The sequence below is a fragment of the Carassius carassius genome, chromosome 45 (genome assembly GCF_963082965.1).
Source record: "Carassius carassius chromosome 45, fCarCar2.1, whole genome shotgun sequence".
Taxonomy (NCBI): domain Eukaryota; kingdom Metazoa; phylum Chordata; class Actinopteri; order Cypriniformes; family Cyprinidae; genus Carassius; species Carassius carassius.
Genome location: NC_081799.1, coordinates 12,368,726 through 12,396,599, shown reverse-complemented (window position 1 = coordinate 12,396,599; position 27,874 = coordinate 12,368,726). Strand labels below are relative to the sequence as shown.

The 27,874-nt window shown below is 35.5% G+C and overlaps 2 protein-coding genes across 2 annotated transcripts in view; both read right to left on the bottom strand.

The window, feature by feature from the left end:
- Window positions 1–8,733, bottom strand: part of LOC132126986 (CD209 antigen-like protein E) — a 36,230-nt gene extending 27,497 nt beyond the window's left edge. The window contains exons 1-2 of the mRNA XM_059538606.1: window positions 8,540–8,733; window positions 5,949–6,203 (exon numbers count right to left, since the gene is read on the bottom strand). Of these exons, the coding sequence (XP_059394589.1) occupies window positions 5,949–6,203; window positions 8,540–8,699 (415 nt within the window). The 5' untranslated portion in view covers window positions 8,700–8,733. The remainder of the gene's footprint in view (window positions 1–5,948; window positions 6,204–8,539) is intronic.
- Window positions 8,734–16,053: 7,320 nt separating this feature from the next.
- On the bottom strand, window positions 16,054–23,353 carry LOC132127644 (CD209 antigen-like protein E). The gene is made up of 5 exons (XM_059539624.1): window positions 23,151–23,353; window positions 19,823–19,987; window positions 16,737–16,882; window positions 16,558–16,664; window positions 16,054–16,379 (listed from the first exon to the last, which is right to left on the bottom strand). The coding sequence occupies exons 1-5, from the start codon at window positions 23,290–23,292 to the stop codon at window positions 16,244–16,246; spliced, it is 696 nt and encodes a 231-aa protein (XP_059395607.1). The 5' UTR covers window positions 23,293–23,353; the 3' UTR covers window positions 16,054–16,243.
- Window positions 23,354–27,874: the final 4,521 nt, after the last annotated feature.

Below are 27,874 nucleotides of genomic sequence, written 5' to 3'. Positions count from 1 at the left end.
ATGCTCTGCTTTAATTGATGCACACAAACCCACACACATCACTTGCACAGAAACACACACACACAGCAAGAGAGAGAGGTTGGAGGTTGTTGATGCTGCCCCGCAAATTTTATTAATAAAATAGTCTAGTTACTAGATCACTACATTATATTCCTTAGCAATGAGGTGTAAGAATCACTGTTTTTAAAGTGACTAAACAGAGGTTCATTGTTTGTAGAGAGACAAGCAGAAGCAGGTAAAACACAATTATGTGTTTTACCTGCGGGGTGGTGCGATGGGGTGGTGCTAGCGCAGTGGATAAGGCACATGTCTTTGGTGTGAGAGACCCGGGTTCGAATCCACTGTGAGACAACAATGTGTCCCTGAGCAAGACACTTAACCCCTAGTTGCTCCAGAGGTGTGCGACCTCTGACATATGTGGCAATTGTAAGTCGCTTTGGATAAAAGCGTTAGCTAAGTGAATAAATGTAATTAATTAAAACAAATGCTACAGTTCATTCAAATAAATGTGATCTTACAACACTGTGTCTGATATTGGACATAACAAGCTTGCTCGGTAGCTCAGCCAGCATAGAATTAGATTTAGGATGTGGAATCCTTGGGTACGAAACCAGTCGAAAATATGACTCATGATGAAAGAGCTGAAAGATGAGAGATTGAAGAACAAGCTAAAACGGGAAGCTTGTGATTGTGTTTTTACATCACACATTCACTCTGTTTCATACTATCAGATAGGTTTAGGTGTAGTGCAGATGGTACATTATTTTAAAAACATCACAGAACATACTATTATAGAGATCAGTGCACTCAACAGACATTTTAAATCAGAACTGACCTAAAAAAAAACAACGTCACATTAAATGTGTACATTTCACATCAAACTTGTCATGAACATAAACAGAGCATGTATTTTGTGGCTTTTGAAAAAGTTCCTAGAAGTACATTTTCATCATGAGACCAGATTGGGATGTCCACAAATTGTTTGAAAAAGTGCATGAATATGTGTTGTCTCTTTTTTTTTATTATTATTAATTTGAATTAGTTCATTAGTTTGGCATTTGTTTGTTTGATTGTTTTGGTAACTGAAAAATTGAACATTCTGCTAATGCTGAATGGTGTTCCTGTTTTGGTCTGTGTAGACTGTCGGCTCAGCTTCTGTATTCTGTTTTTAACACCAGTTAGAAATAAAATTGAACATTCTGCTAATGGTGAACGGTGTTCCTGTCGTGGTGTGTGTAGACTGTCGGCTTAGCTTCTGTATTCTGTTTTTAACACCAGTTTGAAATAAAAATTTAGATTATATATTATATTATTATTATATTATATATGGATTAAAAGCTAAATGTTTTCATTTTGTTTCATTATTGGTTAAAAAAAATAATAATATTCTTCAGGTTCCATTTGCAGAGTGACATGAGAACGGTCCAGCATATTTATTTATATATATATATATATTTTTTTTTTGTGTAAGCCTATATTATTATATACTGCAATTATATTTATCCATTAGAATTATATATTTGTAATTGTTGTTTTGTTCTGAAAAATTTGCCTTATACATTGCCTGAACACAGGCAATTAAACCCTTTTTAAACCCAAGTGTATAAATTGCCTTATACAACATTAGGAAGATGAGACCCTTCCTGTCAGAGCAAGCCACCCAACTTCTTGTCCAAGCTCTTGTTCTCTCCAGACTGGACTATTGTAATGCTCTCCTGGCGGGCCTTCCTGCATGTACGTACTGTCAAGCCTCTGCAATTGATCCAGAATGCAGCAGCGAGGGTTGTCTTCAATGAGCCAAAAAAAGCTCACGTTACTCCTCTCCTCATCAGGTTACACTGGCTACCAGTATCCGCTCGCATCAATTTCAAGGTACTGATGCTTGCCTACAAGACGACCACTGGCACGGTACCAACATACCTAAACTCACTGGTTAAATCTTATGTGCCCTCCAGAAGTTTGCGCTCTGCACGTGAACGACGCCTTGTGGTGCCATCCCAAAGAAGTTAAAAATCACTCTCACGGACCTTTTACTGGACTGTGCCCAGCTGGTGGAACGACCTCCCAATCTCAATTCGTACAGCTGAGTCTTTACTCATTTTCAAGAAACATCTAAAGACTCATCTTTTTCGCCAGCACTTAACCTGCTAATACTAGCACTTTTCATTTTCTTTATTAAAAAAATAAAATAAATAAATAAATAAAAAATACCTGGCTATGCGTTCTGTACTAGAGTAACTGAGACTTGTCATGGCACTTGTATACTGTTGTTGTTCTCTTGTTGACCTGACTGCTTCTATTGTTCTCATTTGTAAGTCTGCTAAATGATTTAATTTACATTTAAATGATTAAATGTAAATGTAAATTTGTTAAATGTAAAGGATTTTTTGTAAAGTGAAGGGAACTAAAAATATCCTGTTGGTACATTAGCCTATAGCATTATTAGGCTTGCCGTTATTATTTCTGAATGTAATAAAATGCAACTCTCACAAACGTATTTTTTTTTTTTATTTTTTTTTGCGTGTAAAAAAAAACAATAACAAAAAAAAACATGCAGCAAATGAATATAGGTGATTAATCAGTTAAAATGTGTCAGGCCTATTGTGGGTTAACAAATTTACATTATATTCTTAGGAACCTAATGTATGAGTATGAGCCTAATCTAGGCTATGTTGTTAACTATTTACAAGTTTCGTGTATGTTTTTATCCAGCTTTTTTTTCTATTGCATATATATATATATATATATATATATGCATTTATAAATTATTTGTAAATATAGCAGTCACTGTCTAACCGTGTCTACACCGGACAGTCTTGTTCATTTCATAGGATGAAACATCTCTCTCACCCGGCAGCAGAGTATGTGAGCGGAGTGAAGAAGCAACAATTCCCCTCCGCGCTCCGAGCATTTAATAATCACTCCGCTCCGTGCTCAATGATACCAGAAACATAGCCTATAAAAATAAAACAAAAAATAAATAAATAAAATGACAGGGGAGTTTCAAAGGGGATTAGGCTATTGTGTGCAAACATTTTTTCCTACCAAATGACAAACTAATAATTGTCATCATTGAAAGGTATAACTGTTGCTTTCTGCTGTGCAAATTTCGTTTGTGATGAAAATAACAGTACATTTTTGTCAGTTATTTTATCTACAGGTCGATGCATTTCATACAGATTTCAAAATCAGTGTTTATGTTAGGCTACTCAGTCAGGCGCTCGCTCACTCAGTAATACACGCTGAAGGCTCATTGCAAAATGGCCAATGCGTTTAACAGACCAGAAATAGAAGATCCTCCAATAACCAACAGGTCTGGTGTTTGGGTGCATTTTGGATTCCCTGTAAGCTATAATGGTGATGGCAAGAGAGTGGTGGATAAGAAAAACAACAATATGTCGCATCTAGTGTACACCAGCAGGAATACAAAAAAAAAAAACACCAGCGGGAATACTTGAAACATGTCAACTCATTTACGCCGACATCACCTTAGTGTGTCAGTATCTGGGAAAAGACGGAAAAAAAGAGAAACATACACGCAACAAAACTATCCCCGCAGCATTTAGACAGACATTTCCAACGGATTCAAACAGGGCAAAAGACATCACCACGGCGATTGGTAGCTATTTACGTTATAGCCGCGAATATGAGACCTTACTATTTACCATTGATTCTATCATCACCATTATAGCTTACAGCGAATCCAAAGTGCACCCAAACACCAGACCTGTTGGTTATTGGAGGATCTTCTATTTCTGGTCTGTTAAACGCATTAGCCATTTTGCAACGAGCCTTCAGCGCATACTGAGTGAGCGAGCGCCTTACTCTGTAGTGGAAAACGTAGGTTTTAAGAACATGCTTAATGTAATTGAGCCCCGTTACAGTATTCCTTCACGAGCCCATTTCAGACAGACCGTAATTCCTGCTTTGTTCCAAAAAACATAAGCCCTATAGAGAACCAATTGAGTAAAAACACACTCAATATAAAGAGTTATAGAGTTCCATATAAAAAGTTACATCTTTGTGTTTTTACATTGTTCAATGTAAAAATAAAAAAACATACTTTGTTAGTTTTAATAAATAAAACATTTTTTAAAAATCAAGGAAATTTATCTGCCAATTTTTTCTTTTTGCTGTATCTAAAACGTACCGAACCGAACCGTGACACCAGTGTATTGTATCGAACCGAACCGTGAATTTTGTGAACCGTTACACCCCTAATATAAATATATATACACATATATAAGGGTTATATATATATATAATGTGAGATAATGTTTATGGTCTGTGGTTTCTTTGGTCTTTCTGATTTGAACAAATACTATTTTCTTTCTCTTTTTTGCGAAAGAGGGACAATACATGTTCTCCAGGAACAGAGCAACTGATGGCATCTGAGGTTCAGGATGGACTGTAGGGCTCTTCCTCTTTTATACACCTGTAACTTAAACATGTCAAGACTTCAGTGAATAAAATAACATTAGGGTAGCATGCAAAACAAATTTGCATAGTGGCTGTAAGCCAAAAAAGTTATAGTCTTGATAAATTGTAAAGATGGGCTAATGTGGTCTGGTGTTGTTTGGTTCAGCAATTTTTTGCTCAGTTTGTAGAAGTTTAGAGACAGAATCAACTACAAATTTTAAGCAAAATTATACATGTGAGAAAAACTGTCACCTTGCTGAATGTAGTGAATTTAAAATAGCTCAGAAGCACATCTCATTTCAGCTAATCTGCAGAACTGTGTCAGCTGTGTGACTTCCTAACACACATAGAGGTAAATGTGTTTCTGCCGTGGTTAAACTGTATGTACTGGCCACGTCTCTCAAGTACTGTCACAGTAAAACCACTGCTGTCTAGCTGCTTGAGCATCTTGTCTTTGCATCGAAAGTTTTTATATATTTATTTATTTTTGTAAATAGATACTATGATACTACTACTAATAAGTACTATGAATGCTTTCATAAAGCTAAGTTAATTTATGATGGTGATTATTATTATTATTATTTGAGCTTAAAAGCATTTTGAATCAACCTTTTTATTTTTCTCTTACCACAATAAAATGCTTGTGAACAGGCATATTGTTTGTCTTCTGGCTATAATATTGATACAGTGAGTTATTTTAACATTTACAAATAACTGGCGACTGATATACAATATTGAGTATTTTGACATTCATAAATTTTCCCAGTTCACTTCCATTGAAAGTGTCTCACTTTTTCTTTTGGAAGAAAGTACAATATTATGCCAATAAACCCAGTATATTAAAATTCAGACCCATCTTAAAATTATCCTGGCAAACCTGTTTTAGTGACGCCATCTGCCATTTTCTCAGACATGTAAATCTATGAAAGATTAGAAACTTTTAATTCTGAGAAATACAGCAGCTCCTAGAAAGTGTCGTCCAATAAACAGGACACACATTTGCACACAGCAGATACACATTTAAGAGATATTTTCTCCAAATTAATAATTAATTGAAATTGTTTTCTAATCGTATCTGTTTATTGTCTTATAAATCCATTACAGTTTACAAAACAAGCATTCTGGCAACAAGATGAACACTACAACAATGTTACAGCAGTCTTTTTCAATACAGCCGATAAGTAAGATGCAAGATGGTAATAAATATTGATCTTCGATCAGGAGTGTTCAGTCCTGCTCCTGCAGAATCACCATCCTGAAAAACCTCAGCTTCAACACATTACTAATCTCACAGAAGAAAGAAAAGAGCTAGAATCATTCAGTATTGAAAGTGTGTTTGTAGAGCTAGAAATCAAGATCACCAACCTCACAGAAGAAAGAAAGACCAAAAGAGACCAGCTAATAAATCAGCTTTCAATTCAGTTTACATATTCATGTATATATATTCATATAAATATTCATCTGTAATAATGTACTGTATAGTGTACACTATAGAATAGAATGAATAAACTTTACTAAACCACCTTTACCAAGAATTGAAAGCTGATTTATTAGCTGGTCTCTTTTGGTCTTTCTTTCTTCTGTGAGGTTGGTGATCTTGATTTCTAGCTCTTTTCTTTCTTCTGTGAGATTGGTATGATTGGTTAGAAGCGGTTTTGTCTCTTCTGTGCAGTTAGTGTAGATGTGAACACACAGCACTATGACTGCAGTCAGCAGAAGAACACACAGCAGAACCAAACACACTACAGATGCTCTGGAGCTTCTGACCTTCACAGACTCACTTCCTGAAGATGACAGACATGAAGAAATGTTTCTTTATTTCTACATGCAGTATTGAAAGTGTGTTCGTATTGCCATACACAGACAAATGTTTTAGTTAGTTTTGTAAATGGTGGAACCTTTCTGTGTGTGTTTCTACTTTGTGGCTCTCTGCTTTTTGAGATTTCAGTAGGTGAGGCAAATTATGTGGAAGTACAGAAGCATGTGACATCCTATTGGTTCATGCCATTTAAGGTGAATAATTATGTTTATGTGTTGTGGCAATATGATTAAACGTAGCAGCCAGGTTCAAATTAGCACATGAGAGAAAAGACACCTGACTTAATCCTTAAAATTGGATACAAATTCAATTCTAAAAATTCTAAAAATGATATATAATAATAGTATTATATAATATATAATATAATATTTACATAATGTAATATGTATATATTCCTGCGATTTCAAAACTGAATTTTTAGCATCATTACTCCAATCACATGACCCTTCAGAAATCATGCTAATATTCAGATTTGCTGCTCAAAAAAGTAATTATTATTATCATTTTGAAAACAGCTGAGTAGAATTGTTTCAGGTTTCTTTGATGAATAGAATGTTCAGAAGAGCACAATTTATCTGAAATAGAAATCTTTTGTAACATTATAAATGTCTTTATCATCACTTTGGATAAATTTAAAACATCTTTGTTAAATGAAAGTATTAATATAATTGCCATTTTTTATACCATGTTGGAGTTATACACCAATTTTTCTGTCATGGACCTCCTGAATTAGCCTTGGCCACCCCCTGGCCATCCCATGTATAAAACTCTAGCTCCACCACTGTTGTCAGTTTTGCCAAAATTACTGAAATTTAACACAACACCACAAACTAATTTTTTACTGTATTTTACTTCTCTAAAGCATGTTTTGGAGGGACTGTGATGATGTCCTTTTTCAGCTAGTGCATACTATAGGTCAAGACTTGTAATTTGTATTTTTAAAAAGGAAATATTCAACAATTAAAAAGAATATTATCAGGACAAATGCTAATGAGTTATTCTGATTGTTATGGGGTTGGGGATTTAAACAAAATATGGTTTACAGTGCTGTATTGCAATTTGATTGTTTTATACAGTTAAAAATGCAAATAAACCGAACACTACTAACATTGACAATACAGTAATAATACTTTAAATGAAAATACAGTAATAATACATCCATCTACTGTAAAATTTACAGCAAGTTCTTTACAGAGTAGTCTAGGTGCTTATCAGTTGGCAACCGAACGAGCCGGAAGAAAAATCAATTAATAAAAACGTGTGCGAGCTGCAAGCTGTGAGCATCTTCCAGACCTGAGAGTTACAAATACCAATAAATGTACATTTTCTTTCTTTTTCTGAAATCACTCACTGTTAAACTGTATACATTTGTTAACAATTTATACATATTAAATATATTCAATGATCTTGTGTATGGCATTCTAATAATAATCTATTTAATTAAAGGGTTAAAAAATATATAAGCTCTCTTTGTGAGGTGAAGCAGTCCTGCAGTTTAGCTTTACCTCTAATCAAACACACCTCTACCAGCTAACTTAATTAACTAAAATGCTACAAGTGAGTTTTATCAGGGTTGGAGGTAAAATCATTTAATATTTAAATTATAAACAAATGTACACTATAAAGGTGAGTGATGTCAGAAAAAGAAAGAAAGAAAACATACCTTGGTTTCCTCTATCTGCTTTGGAAGATGCTAGCAACAACTCACAAAAGTATTTTTTCCTCCCTGCTGATAAGCGCCCAAACTAGCTCTTCTGATTGGTCAAAACTCTCTGATCTCTGAACAGTCCTTGCCATTTCCTCTAGAGATGCACAAATCAGTTTTGCATACACACATATATGTAGTGCAAAAGGGAGAGTGCGCAAAACGTATATATTGCAGTATATTGAAAAATGTAAGCACTAGTTTCCAGTAATGTGGAAATGTATTATTTAATATTGCATTATATTTTCCAGTATATTCCCATTTATTTTTGTTGTGTAAGGAGCAAGATGTGTTTAAGGTTGTCAATATACAGTTCAGCTATAAATATAAAACACATTCTAGATATCATATTTATGACCTTCCTGAGCATGGTCATTCATGAGCAACACTCACGTTTGTGACATATGCACAAGTTAGTTAGTATCGTCTTTAACTTTAGCTTTACAGTCATATTTATAGGATCAGAAGAACAGACAGCAGAACCAAGCACACTGAAGCTGCTCTGGAGCTTCTGATCTTCACACAATCACGTGCTGAACTAAATGACTGAACATGTGCAAACTGTGATGTTTAATCAAATAAATGAATGTGATTACCTGTACACTGAAGTGGTTTGTTGGTGTTTGTCTCTGTCTTGAAATCATAATCTCTCACATGATCTATACTCTCAAAGACAACCACGGTCATCTCCATTCTCTCTCTCTTCATTCCCTCAGTCTCTGTCCCGAAGGCATCGTCATAAATATCCTCAGACATGTTTGCTCTTCAACAGTCTAACATTAAACTGTTTAGTTCCTTGTTCCTGTATAGATGTGTTTTAGTCAGCGCTTGTCTTAACACCAGTGAGAAACAAAATCTTGGTCAATGTGTGAAAACTAAAACATGTCAGACAGTTCAGTTTAGAACCATCCATAAAGTAAATATACTGTATTAACATGTATACTTCCATTGCAAGTGCCTCACTTTTATCCTGTGAAGAGACAAGCGGAAATTACATTATCATGCCACCAAGAATATTCCTCAAACTTATGTGACTCTTTGTTCAAGCCTGCATTTTTTTCTCAAACAAGCTTTTGCTCTTTTGAATGTTAGTCTATGACTGTGCATATGACGTATTTAGAACTTAACATATTACTCATTTTATAGCTTTCAAAATAGTCAACAATATAGAATCACAATGGCAACAAGTATTTCTTTTAGATCAGGAGTGTTCAGTCTTGCTCCTGCAGCATCACCATCCTGTAGACTTCATCTCCAATACACCTGCCCGGAATCTTCTACTGATCCTGAAGACCTTGAATTACTGGTTAAGGTGTATCTTTTCAAGACTGGAGCAGGGTTATTTTCATGAACTAGAAACAAAAGAACAAAGAAAACTGAAATTCAATAATAAAAACTCATTCAAAATGTTAATTAAAACTATAATAGCATGTCAAAGACATGAAAGTTATGAAAGTGCTACTGTTAAACTTGGATCAGAAAAAAAAAAGGTTCCTAGAGGTAAAATACCCTTCTCACAGATGATAATCATCATTACATAGTTAACTTAAAATGAAAACAGGAATATAAAAATAAAAACATATTCAAAATATGTATAAAACTATAATAGCATATCAGAGATACAAAATAACTGTGAGTAGATCAACACTTTCAAAAAGTTTCAAAAGTGACACCTCAGAAGCAGCAATGAATGGCTCTGCTTTAGATGATAATCATTCATTCTGAATGTTTTGTACTGTTATAGAAAGAAAGAAAGAAAGAAAGAAAGAAAGAAAGAAAAAAGAAAGAACCCATTTTATATTATTTTCCTAGGGCTTTATGAGAGGTGAACTCCACATCACATTCCGTCACACCAATCCAGAATTCTTTTTCATTAGTAATTTTCATAACAAAATCCTAAACAGATGAAGCAATTATGTTAATATCATAAATCAACAATACACACATTTCAGCTGACCATCTCTCACTTAGCAGCTAAACACTACAAACACGCACAGCATCTTTCTCTCACTTGTTCTGTTCTGTTGTTTATGATGATCAGATCTGCTCCTTTCTTCAAACAGTCTCGTCTGCTCTCAGTCCAGTTCTTCTTCTCATTGGACTTATAGTAAAAACTGAATTGATAGTAAATCCATTCACCTGTAAACAACACATTTGACTAATTAGCACTTTATTCCCATTTACTCTCAATTAAAGGTCTTCTCGGGTAACAAGATCTGTACCCAACTCAAATTATTCACAACTGAGTCACTTCATACCAAAACCAACCCCCAGACCGACATGAAGGCAATTATTTTGAAATCTTACTAGACCCAAAATGTAAAAGAGGAAAAAAAAAAAAAGGTTTTCTTAATTTAAATGTATTTTAGTGTCAGCTGCATTTCAGTGGTTTTCTGTAATCAGTATCTGGTCACAGTACATTTCTTTTCTGCTTGGGCAATAAATTCCAAGTAGATAAAGTATTCATTAATAACATTGTCATAAAATTATAAGTATGTGTTAAATGCCCTTAAATGAATAAAATAAAACTTGGCACATTTGAAAAGTACTTCCTTTATTTAACACTATTTACTTTTTGTTGTGTAAACAACCACTTCTCAGATGGATCAAATTACATCAAAACCCCAAGTCTGACTATAATAAAACTTATCAGATTAACTTGAATTTTCTGTTTATCTGTAATAACTGGCTGAAATGAGTAAGTTGCAGGGTAGAGTAAAGAATTTGGCAAAACTGGGTTTCTCAGGTTTATTCAGTAAAAGCACATTTATTTTAAGATATAACAGAGACTTGAGTCTGCTAATATCAGTCCCAAACCATATAAGACACTCTTTTGGTATTCAAGTTTTCAGGTTGCACTTTAAATTTATTTATTTATTCATTTATTTGGCCTAAATGGACTGTGAGCTTCTAGCTAAATGAACTTCTAGCAGATAATTTACTTTTAAAAGTTGATTTACTAGCTCTTTTCTCTCTTGTGTGTAACTTATGTTGTTTCTACGGATGTGGACACACAGCACTATGACTGCAGTCAGCAGAAGAACACACAGCAGCACCAAACACACCACAGCTGCTCTGGAGCTTCTGATATTCACACAATCACTTGCTGAACAGCACAGACATGATGTTAAATGATTGAACATGTGCAAACTGTGATGATTTTCTATAAAAAAAACAATGACTGTGATAACCTGTACGCTGATGTGGTTGCTGTGTGTTTGTCTCTGTCCTGAAGTCATAAACTTTCACACAGTCTGCATTCTCATAGATAACCACCGTCATCTCAGCTCTGTTTGTCTTCATCCTCTCAGACTCAGCTCTGATCACGTTGTAATTAAAATCATCATTCATTTCTGTTTAGATGTTTTTGATGTTAGTGCCTTGTTCCTGTGTAGGTGCACTTGCCTTCTTTTTAAAGCTAGTGAGAACCAAATTTGAGGTCAATGCATGAAAAAAAAATATATCAAGTCGAAATGGATGTTGAAGCATTCTTTACTTCCCTATTGTGATGTACACTCACCTAAAGGATTATTAGGAGCACCATACTAATACTGTGTTTGACCCCCTTTCACCTTCAGAACTGCCTTAATTCTACGTGGTATTGATTCAACAAGGTGCTGAAAGCATTCTTTAGAAATGTTGGCCCGTATTGAAAGGATAGCATCTTGCAGTTGATGGAGATTTGTGGGATGCACATCCAGGGCACAAAGCTCCCGTTCCACCACATCCCAAAGATGCTCTATTGGGTTGAGATCTGGTGACTGTGGGGGCCATTTTAGTACAGTGAACTCATGGTCATGTTCAAGAAACCAATTTGAAATGATCCGAGCTTTGTGACATGGTGCATTATCCTGCCGGAAGTAGCCATCAGAGGATGGGTACACTGTAGTCATAAAGGCATGGACATGGTCACAAACAATGCTCAGGTAGGCTGTGGCATTTAAACGATGCCCAATTGACACTAAGGGGCCTAAAGTGTGCCAAGAAAACACCCCCCACACCATTACACCACCACCACCAGCCTGCACAGTGGTAACAAGGCATGATGGATCCATGTTCTTATTCTGTTTATGCCAAATTCTGACTCTACCATCTGAATGTCTCAACAAAAATCGAGACTCATCAGACCAGGCAACATTTTTCCAGTCGTCAACTGTCCAATTTTGGTGAGCTTGTGCAAATTGTAGCCTCTTTTTCCTATTTGTAGTGGAGATGAGTGGTACCCGGTGGGGTCTTCTGCTGTTGTAGCCCATCCGCCTCAAGGTTGTGCGTGTTGTGGCTTCACATTTTGTTCTGTTGAGTGTGATTTCTGCTGCTCGTTTCCAAGATTAGGCCTACATAATATTAACCCAAACAGCAAGCAGTTTCGGCCCAGATCCAGCCCACATCTGGCCCGAGTGAAATCCATGCAGGCCAGATGTGAGCGGGGTTCAGACAAATCGTGGTAACAAAACACCACACTAATTTTGGATGTTTATGTGTAGTATTTGAACAGACACTCAAATGCACCTGATTGATCCAATTTTGGTGAGCTTGTGCAAATTGTAGCCTCTTTTTCCTATTTGTAGTGGAGATGAGTGGTACCCGGTGGGGTCTTCTGCTGTTGTAGCCCATCCGCCTCAAGGTTGTGCGTGTTGTGGCTTCACAAATGCTTTGCTGCATACCTCATTTGTAACAAGTGGTTATTTCAGTCAAAGTTGCTCTTCTATCAGCTTGAATAAGTCGGCCCATTCTCCTCTGACATCTAGCATCAACAAGGCATTTTCACCCACAGGACTGCTGCATACTGGATGTTTTTCCTTTTTCACACCCAGGGGCGTCGGACTGGGGGTAAAACCAGTACTGATTACCAGGGTCCCAAAGGAAGAGAGGGCCCTTGAAAAGTCTGGAATATATATTTTCAAGGGGGGGGGGGGGGGGGGCATTAGTACTGCCTATGCATAGGGCCCGGGATCTTGTGCAGCGCCCCTGTTCACACCATTCTTTGTAAACCCTAGAAATGGTTGTGCGTGAAAATCCCAGTAACTGAGCAGATTGTGAAATACTCAGACCGGCCCGTCTGGCACCAACAACCATGCCACACTCAAAATTGCTTAAATCACCTTTCTTTCCCATTCTGACATTCAGTTTGGAGTTCAGGAGATTGTCTTGACCAGGACCACACCCCTAAATGAAGCAACTTCCATGTGATTGGTTGATTAGATAATTGCATTAATGAGAAATTGAACAGGTGACTCCTTTAGGTGAACGTATGTCTAAGTGAAATGTAAGGTGGCCTAGTAGTGCACAACACAACGACATTAAAAAAACATTAGCTCACAACACAACGACATTCTCACAACACATCAACATCAAGCCACAATATAATAACACTAAGCCACAACACAACGACATTAAGCCTCGACACAACGACATTCACACAACTCAACGATATTAAGCCACAACACAATGACATTCTCACAACACAATGACATTAAGCCACAACAAAGGAAATGTTCCTGACCACTAGGGGGTAGTTGGTCTGCAGAAAAAGGTAATAGACTCTATGCACTGCACACAGCATAGGTATTTCCTGTGAAATCTCGAGGCGCATAAAGGTTCCGCTCTGTATTCTGTTGTGGCTTAAATTGTGTTCTAAATAGCAAAACTCATGTTCTGAGAAAATTCTATTCCACAAATTATTATTATTGATGTGAACTTGACTTTGTCAGATGGCTTTGGAACGTAGATGATAACGACAGACATAAGGATGTGCTCGTTGATCAAACCATTGGATAGTTTGAACATGTCTAAAGACAGTACTGTAGAACCTCTGTATGCACAAAGAAACGGATAGTTGCCTAATGATAACCCCTTTCATAATATTCCCAATATTTTGACAAACACCACTGTATTTAAAAGATAGAATTTGAAGGAACTTTAAGATATGCACGTTTTATTTTAAAAATGTTTTGTTATTGATGCGGTTTACACTGCAAAGGTTTACACCCTGTCTCCTCCCCGAAATAACCATATATGGAGCTTACAATGCCTAGTTTTACGGTGCATAACCTCATCTGCACATCATTTCCATTCATATTCCATCTACATGACACCATGTTTAACACCGTCAGAGGTAAGCTGCATAACGTTATGGAAATTTTGATCTATTTTTGAATAGCTAAAATTTATTATTGAAATTGCAGCATTAATGTTTATTATTATTGTTTTCATATCAATGACCATATGTTTTCAATTGCATTAAGTTGTTTACTTGTTTACTTAATATAAAAAGTTCACATTTTGTTCTGTTGAGTGTGATTTCTGCTGCTCGTTTCCAAGAGTAGGCCTACATAATATTAACCCAAACAGCAAGCAGTTTCGGCCAAGATCCAGCCCACATCTGGCCCGAGTGAAATCCATGCAGGCCAGATGTGAGCGGGGTTCAGACAAATCGTGGTAACAAAACACCACACTAATGTTGGATGTTTATGTGTAGTATTTGAACAGACACTCAAATGCACCTGACCTCGTATGATGTTTGCTTCATTAATAAAGGGCAAACAAAGGATTGACTTAGTATTATCAGTGTGCAGTTCTGTTAACAAATTAATTTCAGATAGCAGGTTTATGACCATCCTAACTGAGTAAACATGTTTTGCTCTGTGTTTGTTCTGAGCAGGTTAGTGACTTTCCAAAAACATAACAGATGGTTAGTTATTGTATGTAAGCAGAAGAAGACAGCAGCACCGAACACACTCGAGCTTCTGATCTTCACACAGTCAGTTCCTGAACACCACAGACATGATGGTGATATGTATATATGTATAAATATATCTATATATATCTATATATATATATATATATATATATATATACATATGGGATTTTTTTTTTTTATTAGAAAAATGATTGGATGTTGGATATGATTGACAGGCTGTCTTACCCCCGCTCCAGTAAACACGTCATCAGAGAAGAGAAGAAAGCTCAAGGGGGATGGGAAAGTTATTTTAAATTATGTGTGATTTAAAGTATAAATCATTTATAATAAATACAGCAATATTACATTTAAATATTATTATCATAATTGTGATTTTAGCATCAGAACCATTTGTAAAGTAAATCTAGAAACTTCTTTAAAAATGACTATAAATGATTGTTATATTATTAAGACTGTAAAACATAGATATTTTAACTTTAAAGTGTATAATTATAATGAAATCCTATATTATGTTTGTGTTCAATAGAAACAGAATTTATAGGATGTTCATAGGCTTTCCTCTAGAGTACAGGTCACTACCAAATGACCAAGTTCTTCTCATTTGCTAAATGTTTGAAAGAAAACACAGTAGATGTAAGCACTCTGTAGCTGCTCTGCAGCTTCCTGAAGTCACTTCCTGAACACACCAGATATGATGTTCAGTACTATGTCTCTCATCATTATAACTGGGCACAAACTATGTAACGGATACAGAACTGCCAGACACATATTCAAATTAAATTTAGGTTGAAATTACATTATTATCAAAAGAACCTACTTGTGCAGTATTGCTTATGTTCAAGGACATCAGAAGCAGACACAACACTTCAATAAACAAGAAGTAAATATTGAGGAATTTTATAAACAGTATTGACAGTTACTTTGTTTATTTTTAGTCCACCAATGAAAATAGTTCCAAAGGAGGCCGAAGCAGAATAAAGAGTTTAGTTCTCAGAGCAGCACACAGCAGTGGCTCTTTGTTCATGAGTGATATGTGTTTTCAAATTAATTTAATTGATTCATCCATCCATCAAGTGAAAACTTCTGTAAACTTAAAACATGTTTTTCTTACAGTGAACTGCAGAATTTCTTGTTAAGATAAAAGTTTTTTATTCGTTTTTTATTAGTTTTTTATTATTCATTCATTCATAGTTCTTTCTTTCTTTTATAACACATATCCGTCTAAGTAAAATAATAATAATAAAATAAACACCAGTTCTTTTATAGTTTGGATAAGCGCTAAAAAGTACAACCTTTTTTTACCATTATCCATGATAAAAAATGAGAGGGTATTCAAATAAATAACATTTGACATATTAAATTATATTTGCATTATAACAGAGTTCCCCAAACACTAAACCGATTTTGCATAGAGAAATGAGTGCAATTTGTTATTTGTTTTAATATAATTTAATTGTTCTATAATTTTTATTAAAATGAGCATCATACGTTCATTTAAAATAATAAGAACAGTAGCCCTAACTCTTCTTACTGTTTTGCACATTACAACAAATCTATTTGGTTACCACTTTAGATGTACAGATTTGATGAAACAGTTTTGTTAAACCTGTAAATTCCTCTCACAAATCCATACAAAGGTATCATGACATGGAAAATCAGCCCAGCTATACTGAGATACAGCACAGTCATCATTTCTTCCACCATTAGGCTCACGGGTCCCCCAGAAACTCCGGAAGCTACAACAGATCATCAGTAAAACAGCTCAAGTTTATTTGTCATATAATATATGTGGCTCAAGTGACTAAATAGGTTTGGAAGTTAATGCATACATGCATTGATATTGTTTGCAAATAGGTTATGGTTTAAATTGTATGGTTTAACAGTGTGACAGAGAACTGAGACCAAGCTGCTCACCTAGTGTTCAGTGTGCTGCCATCAACCCACTTCCAGACCCCTTCATTATCACTGTCAGTCAGACCAATCCACACAACGTTTCCACTAGTAACCCTTTTAATATATTCCTAGAATGAAATATTATACATTTAGACCATAAGCATTATTCATCACTGATTCAAACACAATCTTTCACTCACTTGTTCCTCTTTGTTGTTTATGATGACCAGATCTGCTCCTCTCTGCAAACAGTCTTGTCTGCTTTCAGTCCAGTTCTTCCACTCAGAGGAAATGTAGTAGGAACTGTGATTGTATGTTATCCATTTAGGGTCGGAAGAGCACTGATCTGTCCAAGGAATAATTCACACAAATAAAATTACATTTTGCTGAGTATTTAGCTTCCTTAAGGCTGTTCAAGATGTACAGTAGTTGAGTTTGTTTCTTCATCAGAACTGATTTGGATAAATTTAGCAATGCAGCTCCTCTACAGTGAATGGGTGCCATCAGAATGAGAGTACAAACAGCTCATAAGAATATATGCAAGTAAACCAGCCTGATCTCACAATCAAAACGTACATATTTAGACGTAAATTAAAACTGTCCAATACGTATGTGCCTTTACGTATTTACAGTGTCATTTACGTATTATCTGGACGTAATTACAGGTTCGATACGTATCGAAATTTACGTAAAAACAACCTCAAATACGTACAGATAGAACGTGTTCTCTGACCAGTCAGTTATCCATAGAAATTTGCTCATGAAGCTGCTTTTCAATGCGTATCGGATTATTTTTTTTAAATATTTATCATGTATATATTCCCTTTTTATATATTTTTTTTGATAAATGTAAGATCCCTATACCTCACCCGAACCTAAACCTACCCATTTTATACAGAATGTTAAAAGAATAAAACATAATAAAAGGCAATTTTAGTAAAAATATAACATTAAAACGTTATTTTGAGCCACTAACGTTAATCTTACACCTACCCATAACCATTTCTTAAAACTACATAACGTTACTGTTATAAATAAACGAATAACAGACAAACAAACATAATGTTAATCATTTATTTTTTGCGAAAAAAATATCAAAAGTGGTACCAAAAGTAGTTCAAATGATAATGAGTTCCAGTCGCAGTACTCTCTGGAGGTAATAGTTTTTATAGGGTACAGAGCAGAATTTAATTTATTAATCCGTGAAATTATGAATCTGTCTTCTCTCCGTGAAGGCGCACTGGCGCAGTAGCAGTACTGATTTCAAATGTCTATCAACTGAAACATGACATTTCGCAATCTGTGACGAATTATGTGAGAACCAATGAGAGTTCGATATTATTGCCGTAAACCATGTCGTAACGTTCCTTTGGCGCACTGGCGCTATTTTCAAATTCGAATCATAACGAGCGCGGGCTTTGACTGCGACGGACGCTGTTGCTGAGAATGAAGATGAAGATCGATTGATATGGATATGTTCCTTGCAAAAATCTGGATTCTAAAGATATGGAGTACAGCAAACAAATAAAATGGATGTGATTTGTAATTGTATGCTGTGCTTTTGTGTATCTATGGTTTGCAGCATGCACAGAAATGTTATTTCCTATTAAGTAGATGAGTAAACTGCTTTCAATAAATTCAATAAAAACATTTATTGATATGACAATTAAATACAACAGATTTAAATAATTAAAGCCACGATTTTAATATTAATACATGGGAATTCATATAAATTCACACTTTACGTTAGATTATTTACGTTTTTTTAGCTGCTAACACGTAAGTATTTGTACGTTTTACTGCTATAAATACGTCTAAGTTGTACGTTTTTATGTGCATGAAAACGTAAGTAAATGTACGTGTGGTAGAACCACATTTAACGTAAAAATACACACGTATTCTCATGAGATCACATTGAGTAAACAACATAAATTCATACACTGCATGTTTATAAGGATGTTTATACATTGTTCCTTATAAACATGATTTTAACTTTAAACTCTCATTACTGGCCATAATAACAAGACTGTTCTTTGTTGTCCTCTCACATCAAAATCCATTGACATATTTGTTTAGAACTGTTTTGGACTGGTTTTGCATATACTTTAAATGGTGCTTGATCTGTACAAATGTATATTTTTCTTGTTTTCTTTTTTAATAATGGATTCTGGCACTTACATTCTCCATTCACATACATAGATTTCTACTCTCTCTCAAACACATACATTCTCCTTTCTCATACATACATTTTTTGCTTTCACACACATGCATTCTCCTTTTGCATACATATATTTCTATTTTTTTTTGGTATCCATTACTTCCTTTAAGCAGGAAGTCACTCTCAGACCAGGAAACACATGTGCAAGACCTGCTCAGCTCTTCCTCACAATTTTACAGTTATACTATTCAAAGTCATCCTGTTTTCTTTTCAAGTACATATTTTAAGTTTTATATGTCTTGAACATATAATTATGTAAGCTATCTGTTCTACAGATCTGTGTACACTGGTTTTGATTGTATTGACAGGGCTTAATCCTAAGGAAATTTTCTACTGGTCCGGTTCGGCCAGTGGTTTACATTTTTTACTTGCCCAGGCAAAATTTTCACAGGACTTACCACAATCAATCAATCAAGCAATAAATAAGACTGTAAAATTGTATTGTAATAAATAGTAACCATTTTACAAAATAGGTGCAATAGTTCAAAGATAAAAAGTAAATCAACCATGCTTTTTCGGGTCTTTCAGGAAGTTTTAATTCTATTCCAGTTAATTCTATTCCCTTTCTTGTTGCAAATTTAAGAATTTTTTTTTTTTTTTTTTTGCATTTATTAAATGTTTATTTTGCTCAGTTACTGGCCAAACTAACATTGAATAAACTAACAAACAAACAAACAAATATATATGCAACATGAAGCAATTGCATAAAACAAATACATCTGACGGACTGAATGAATTCTTGATTATTACTCTTTATTATTATTTGTTTTATTACCTTAATTATATGTATGTCTGCACTACAAAATCTAAAAATAAATAAACCGCAATGAGTCCAAATCTTGAGTTATGTAAATAATTTAAAGATATCACTGTCCCTAACTTGCAACCTCCTATTTTATTAACTTCCTAAATTAAGAAAAGGAAAAAAAAGCATGTTTATCATGTGAATGGAGAATGTATGTGTGTGAGAGTAGAAATGTATGTATGTGAATGGAGAATGTAAGTGCTTGAGTGCCAGAATGAGCTTGTACTGCCCCTTATAAAACTACATAAAATGAAGAAACCTACCTTTTCCAAAATTTGGTAGGTGGTCTGTCTTGTTCTGGTCTTTCTTTTGTATGCAGTGTGTGTTGTTTGTATGGATGTGGACACACAGCACTATGACTGCAGTCAGCAGAAGAACACACAGCAGAACCAAACACACTACAGCTGCTCTGTAGTTTCTGATCCTCACTGAAATGAAGGTGACATATAAGAAATGAAATGTTAAAATGACTATATGTCTGTTAGGATGTTTTCACACTGGACAGATTTGTTGTGGTCCGAATTCAAATACAATTGTTCCTAACAGGGCTTAAAATATTTCAATCAATACACTTCGAGCAGAATCTGTATTTTAACTTTTAGCATTTTCTTTTTTTAATTGTCATTCAGGAAAAAAAAATATTTTAAGTAGAAAAAAATACTTTTCTTTTAAAATGATCTTTTCTTACACAAAAAGAAGAAAAAAATATATAGATCTGGTAACCAGGGGCGAAAATCTCATCTAAATGTTGGGGGGGACAATAAACATAACATTTCTCACGAGCAAGTTTTGAAGGGGACACCAATAAAACAGGCAAGATTATACTTGTGTACAGAGAGGAAAGCCTTACTATTGCATGGAGAACGTTCCATTATCCTTCTTCTCAAAGTTTCTTTCTGGTTCAATGAAAAAGCTGACTAAATTGACCAAAACAATCTGCAAAACATTTTTTTTTTTTTTCAATGTTTTTGAAGTTGTTTACAAAATCAAGCCACCAAAATACAATGGAATTTGAACTTAACTTCAACTTTTATTTATTTGTATAGCACATTTAATAGCAATGTTGTTTCTTCACAGTTATAATTAAAACATGCATATATAAAAACATTTGCCATGCCTAGCAAAATGAAGGCATACACACTCTTAGACATACACCCTCACACAACTGTATAGTGAGATCGGTATAGACGTAAAAGAGAGGGGAAAAAAAATAAAAATAATAATTTATTACGTCAATGACTGATTTGTTCAAAAAGTGGATTCATTCAGTAAGGAAACACCTCCTCATTGTGTTTCTCAAAATTAGTGCTGTTACTGCTGTAGATTAGTTTTCTTATAACTTTTTTCGTTGGTGAAATAGAGCTAAAACAGGCAATATGGTGCCTAAAATGCACTTAATATTAACTTATTGTTTATTCAATTTTTATAAAAATCTAAATCACATTTGTTATGCTAATATCTGGAGAACAACTGCACTCTTATTGTGATGTTATATTAGATTGACTATATTAAATGAAGTAAACCGACTAAATCATAGTGAACGCGGGAAAATCTAAATGCGCACCCGTGCTAATCTAATCTAACGTACAAGACTGTGTGTATGTCGGTGGTGAGGTGAGATGAAAATGGGAGCAGGCAGTGGACCAAAGCAATGTGAGGCAATGCAGGGAGAACTTGAGATGTTTAAAACTTTTTTTGTTGTTGTTGCTCCGTTTGCATTTGTATTGTTTTACTACTTACACAATTAGTTTAACTATATATCATTATATTATTTACAATACACATATTTCAATTATATTTTAGAGGGGGACAACCCTCAGATAGGGGGGGTCCGGACCCCCCCGACCCCCCCGCGATTTCCGCCTATGCTGGTAACCTATCTTGTGCTTATTCATAGCCAATATATCATCATCTTTTCTAGATTTTGGCCAACTATATAAAAAAAAAAAAAAATTGGAGACTTTAAACCCTTTCTATGAAGCCCATATTTATAATATATTATAAGGGTATTCTTAAGGCATCATAATGAATGCATAATGCATTATAGAAAAAATTAAAATATATATATATATGTTGTATCATCTCAGTTTTAATATATTATAATATTCATTTATTTGTGGTTATAGCTTTTAAGAGTTTATTTATTTATAACAATATAAAACGTTGCATCCACTTTTACAATGAATTCTATTTCTCGTAGTTTAAATCTGTCATAAGTATCATATCTTGCCATTTTGCTTATGCTGCTTTGTTTAAAGGGGTCAAAGACCACTTATAAGTTTTATTAATAATAATAATAATAATAATAATAGTAGTAGTAGTAAAATTATCTCAAATAGCCATAAGATCAGATATCAGATGAATGTGTCATATGAAACGTTTGCTTTGAACTATGTGGTGTTCATTGTGTGTTATAAATCTAATATAAATACGGGATATAAATAGAAAGTGAACGGGATAGAAAGTGATACTAGGTATTTTTCAAGATATTTAAAAATGTTTGTTGCATGCTTAAAAATGCAACTCGTATAAAATTGCGTTTTGACAGCAAAAAATATAAGTCGCTGTATGTCACACTACAGTGATCTTGAGCTTCTGATCTTCACACAATCACTTGCTGAACACCACAGTCATGATGTTAAATGAAAGAACACATGCAAACTGTGATGATTTTCTATAAAAAATGACTGTGATAACCTGTACGCTGATGTGGTTGCTGTGTGTTTGTCTCTGTCCATGAGTCATAAACTTTCACACAGTCTGCATTCTCATAGATGACCACCGTCATCTCAGCTCTGTTTGTCTTCATCCTCTCAGACTCAGCTCCGATCACATTGTAATACATATCATCAGACATTTCTATTTAGATGTTTTTGACGTCAGTGCCTTGTTCCTGTGTAGATGCACTTGCCTTCTTTTTAAAGCTAGTGAGAACTAGGGCTGGACGATTAATCGAAATGTAATCGAAACCGAAATTAAGAACCTCTAACCGACGTAATTTTCCCATGTCGGTTATTTTGGTTATTTCTTGTTAATATGTCCCCCTTAAAAGCATATGTAGCCACATGATTCTGCCTTATTTATTTATTTATTTTTTATGGACTACTGCAGTGTTTATTATGAGGTTCATGTAACCTCATAATCTTTAATCAAAAACTTTGACTTCCCCTCCCCCTCAAAACGACTCCTCTTCTCTTCTGGTCACTGGCTATAGCACATATGCGAAGCTAATGACGTGAGAAAACGGCTTTCTGCCTCGTTTTCCTTTCCGTGAACTTTGGGTCGCGTCACAGTGAACTGACATCGGACCTTATTTGGTTAATCTCTTAATGATTTAAATGAAATATATTTTGTGTAGGTCTATATACTACTTGAGTTTGAGTTTGCTTTCACAATCACATAAATCACACCAACCAAACTCAGACCAGCTCTGTAGGATGTATGTACAGTATATAGGAAGTCTTAGGTTCAGTACCCTGGTGATCTCCCAGGTTTGCATGACAGCTTTCAGCAATGTTTTGTGCTGTACAAACCATGACTTGTTCAAACCTAAATTGACATTTGCTATTTTAGTAAAATGAGTCTCAGTACCTGTGTTTTGAGGTGTTCGGTGTTTCTGGATGTCCTTGTACTCTTTTCCTGTATTGGCATCTCTGCTCTGAATATTAATTTCTTCATATTGTTCTTCCATTCCATGTTTCCTAGAAATGTTTATATTGCCATAATAAGACATATTCAGTCTGCTGGAGTTGAGTGTGAGATTATTAGAAGTTGTTGCTTCAAGTAGACTGGACCACTCTGAACTTCTGCTTTATGGTTTTTACTTTTATAAGACACCACTGTGGTCATGTGACGTCTTGTTCAGGCGCTGGTTGTTGTTTTTTTGTTTGTTTTTTTCTGGAATGGAATTCATTTTGACAATATGGATGTGAGAGTCATCCTTAGTTGACTCTCTTTAGGTGATTCTTCTTAAATGACTCTTATGGCAGGATTTCTTCTTCTTCTGTGTATTCTGACCATTTGAACTGTCAATTTTAATCATAACTAGATAGTTCACCTAAAAAAAAAAAAAAATATATATATATATATATATATTTATATATATATATATATATATATATATTTCTGATATACCCTTTTTATTATATAGATGTAATATTTTCTTCATTCTATTTATTTGTATTTATTTATTTTCATTTAACACACTTCTAAGAATGAAAATACCTGCATGTTCAATAATAAGTAAATAAATAAACAAACAATCATGGGTGCAGCCTACAAATTATCCGTATTTAAATAATCATATATAAAAAAAAATAAAAAAAAACATGGGACAAATAAATGCAGAACATGTTCACATAGGACACTATTAACATGACTACTGTATATGTATGAAACCATTCAGAAATATTTGGGCACTAATGGGTTAAGCACAAAGGGTAGGTTTTCTTTAATGTTTCTTCATGTAACTGTGGCAAGTGTAATTGTTTGCTTGTTTGTTTGTTCATTCATTCATACCTGTGTGCACCTTCACCATGTGATGTAGTTAAGATGCGTGAAACTAACTGTGTTGTGATGGCAGAACTATTGTTTTTTTTTTTAAATGGGATAATTATTATTTTACCACTCTGGAAGAAAAAAGTTAACATTTGACCTTGGGGATTTGATGTACTGTATGCATTTAAAAAACAAAATGTTTCAACACTTAATAGTTAATGTGTTGCAATAAAGAAGAAGAACCGATGATTTCAGGACAGATGTGACATAAAAGACACTACTGGAGCATCTTACTAATTTCTGTGTTAACAGTGTGTCATCACACACTGCTTCTCTTCTGAAGAATTCTTGCATTAGCTCTTGACTAACTTCCGGATTATGATAGACATGGTCAAATGAACCTAAATTAACCTCTGTGCTGTTGTTCTTCCTCATATTAAATCAGCATAGACCAAATATGAGAGGAAGAATCAGGTTAGAGATTCTCCAGAAAACACATGTTTGGTTGGTAATTTTGTTTACCCTAAATGTAGTTTCATAACAAGGTTCGGGAGGAGCACGTCAGATACTTAGCCTAATTAGCACAGGTGGAGCCACTTAAGATAATCAACCTTAGGGTATAAATACAGCTGAATTAGCCTACCTGTCTCCATTGACGGTTTATCAGCATCCCGGTTCGCTCTGTCTGTCATCTTATCACATACCCAATTTTCCTTCCACCGAGGAGATTCATACCGGGGATTTTTCAGATCTGCTACTTTTGCTGATACCCATGATCATTAAACACGGCCATTGAGCACCATCAAACTTCATCGCGACAGCTGCTCTTCTCGCCAAGCCACACGTCGTGGCCAATAGACCGTGCAAAGCCCGAGCTCGCCTCGCTTGACACCATGATTGATCCGATCAAGACCGGGCTCTCCTCGAGCGCTGGAATCGCACCTCAGTTCTTTTCTGGCCGAGGCGCAGTTTGAGGCTGCCTCCTCTAGCGGCGCAGACCGTGCGTCGTAAATCAATACATTTTCAGGTGAAAACGCTAAATACAGGTTCGCGGCTAGAAAGTAGTGCGGGAGCTGCGTGGAGTTCCGATCACATACGTATGCGGAAATTTCAGATCCGATTTGAGCCTCGGATGCGTTCAAATATTTGAACTTCTGTGACTAGACCGTATGCGAACGCCCGACCGGAAGTGATGTATTCTAATCAAATCTATCGGTGCGAGGTCAGAATTACCAATATTTTGTTACCTTTAACATTATTCTTCAAACACAATTTATGTAAAATGGTGGTTTATAATAATTATGGGAGAAATAATTATTAAACCATTATTTACGTGATTAGCCCCATAAAACCTACTGTTTTTATTTTGGGGGTCATCTGATTTGTTACGATGTATTCATACATTACATACATTATATTCATTAAAATTATTAATTTTACCATGGTAAACATGCCAAGGTAACAGTTGCTGCACGACCAGTTTGAAAGTTCTGCACGACTGCCGCTAGAGGGAGAAATGCGACAATCGTGTCCAAATGTCGTGTGCCATGGAAAGGTGGCTTAAAGTTTGTTAAATGAGGTTATGACGTAGTTTTGTCGGATGACGATGCCATTTTTACCACGAAGCCAAGGAGTTTTTTCCAGAGTCGTCATCCACACTGAAATGTCCAAAGATATTATCTGCCTTACCGTACATGTTTAAACCTAACTGAGGTTATACAGACATAAGTTTCATGCAATTATTCTGGCAGGACCAATTTATTTAGGGACATATTTCACCATTTACTGGCGTGATCACTTAGAATTTATCTAATACACCACGACCCTCGTTTTGCCGCAGGACAGCAAGTGTGAATAAAATTCGGTTGTCTTTCTAGGACCGTAATATGAAAAGCATGCAAGTAAATATCTTTAGAAACTGCTTGGAAGTGAATAGCACATAACTGCAATTAATGTTATTGCCATAATCATGTCTATTGGTATGTTTTACAAGACAAAATGATATTCATCATTTTCAGAAGCCTCCATTTCCACAGTCTATACTACAATGTGAAACCAGTGTTCCAAATGTATTCGTTTTGGAGGCTGTTTAAAAAGGCCGGAAGGCCAAAACAACAGTGATGATGCTCTTCCAACAGGAATGTACTAATGTGGACAAAGGGTTAAGGAATTGTCAAATTAGGCAACCAATTGCTAAGCTGGCAACACAGTAGGCTATGCATTCATTTTTTAGGTTGCCCTATCAAATGTTACTAACCTGTCTACTCTTCCCACATCCAAGGAGGGGGAAGATGGGCCTAGTGGTTAGAGAGTTTGACCCCTAACCCTAGGGCTGTGGGTTCGAATCTCGGGCCGGCAATACCATGACTGAGATGTCCTTGAGCAAGGCACCGAACCCCACAACCGCTCCCCGGGCGCCGCAGCATAAATGGTTGCCCACTGCTCCGGGTGTGTGTTCATGGCATGTGTGTGTTCACTGCTGTTTGTGTGCACTTTGGATGGATTAAATGCAGAGCACGAATTATGAGTATGGGTCACCATACTTGGCTGAATTTCATGTCACTCTAACTTTTTTTTTTTACTTTCAACAACTACAGCAGCCGAAGCAAGCTCAGCAGGCGGCCAAAGCAGCTATCTCTCCTCCTCTTCTTATGCTCCCTTTTACTTCTCTGTTTTCCGTATCTCCTCACTGCCGCAGCAGTGTCTGCTCCCGCAGTAGCCTTTTCTGTATCTACCACAGCAGTGTCTGCTTCCACAGGAGCCTTTTCCGTATCTCCCAACTGCCGCAGCAGTGTCTGCTCCCGCTGGAGCCTTTTCTGTATCTCCTCACTGAAAAAAAAAATAAAAAAAAAATAAATAAATATGCCTATTCATCCCAGGTGGTGGTGATAGTATTACGTATCGATTATAGTCTAGACGATATTAGACTCATCCTCCTATTAATGTATTTTATTATCATTATTAGGTGGCCTACTATAATTCGGCTACCAAACTGATCCGTTATTCCATTTCATGCTTGCCCGTGCTTGCAAGGATGATATGAGCCTGTAGGCGGTGAAGAAGTCCCAATCCACAAACACACGTACGTCTGCAGGTATTTCATTGCACTTTAACAGGTAATCTGGTATGCGCAATATTTTAAACAAGCCTCACTAACTGAGTTTAATGCAACAGTTATGTTAGAATGCATCTCATTCTTGTTTCTGTGGTGTTGTGTCGGTCTCATCACGAGGCGCGTGGTTCAGAGCGGGTACGACCAATGCATCAGTTGAATTGGTTGAATACTATATTTAACATGTTCGTTTACGTCCATATTAGGGTTTAATTGGTGAACTTAAATGAAATCCACTGTTGTTTTCACCATTGACCGATTTGCAGATCATTTAGATAGATAACTTCCGTGTGCAGATGCGGCAAATTTTCCACAAGACAAGCGAGATGACAGTAGTACCCGATTACATGAACTAGCTGTTTTAAATATAGTAATTTTATATCTAACATCAGTTTATCAGTGCATCTGAGAGCATATATTATTTTAGACTATCGGTGATTCCATAGGCTCCCTTTTTTTCACCTGCATGGTTTAACCCCTTTACGTGCAATCATCGCAGACGGCCCCAGTTTATTATTGTTTCACTTTCACAGCACGTTAAACATCACTCTCTTACTTGATCTGGACAAACTGTGCATCAATTGAAAGTTTAAAGACTCTAGCTTCGATATTTGACCAATATTTTGATAAAACATTGTTGCAGTGACAGTTATTTAGTAATTTATGTCAGGAGTGCCACATTTTGAACAGAAATTCACCACTCATT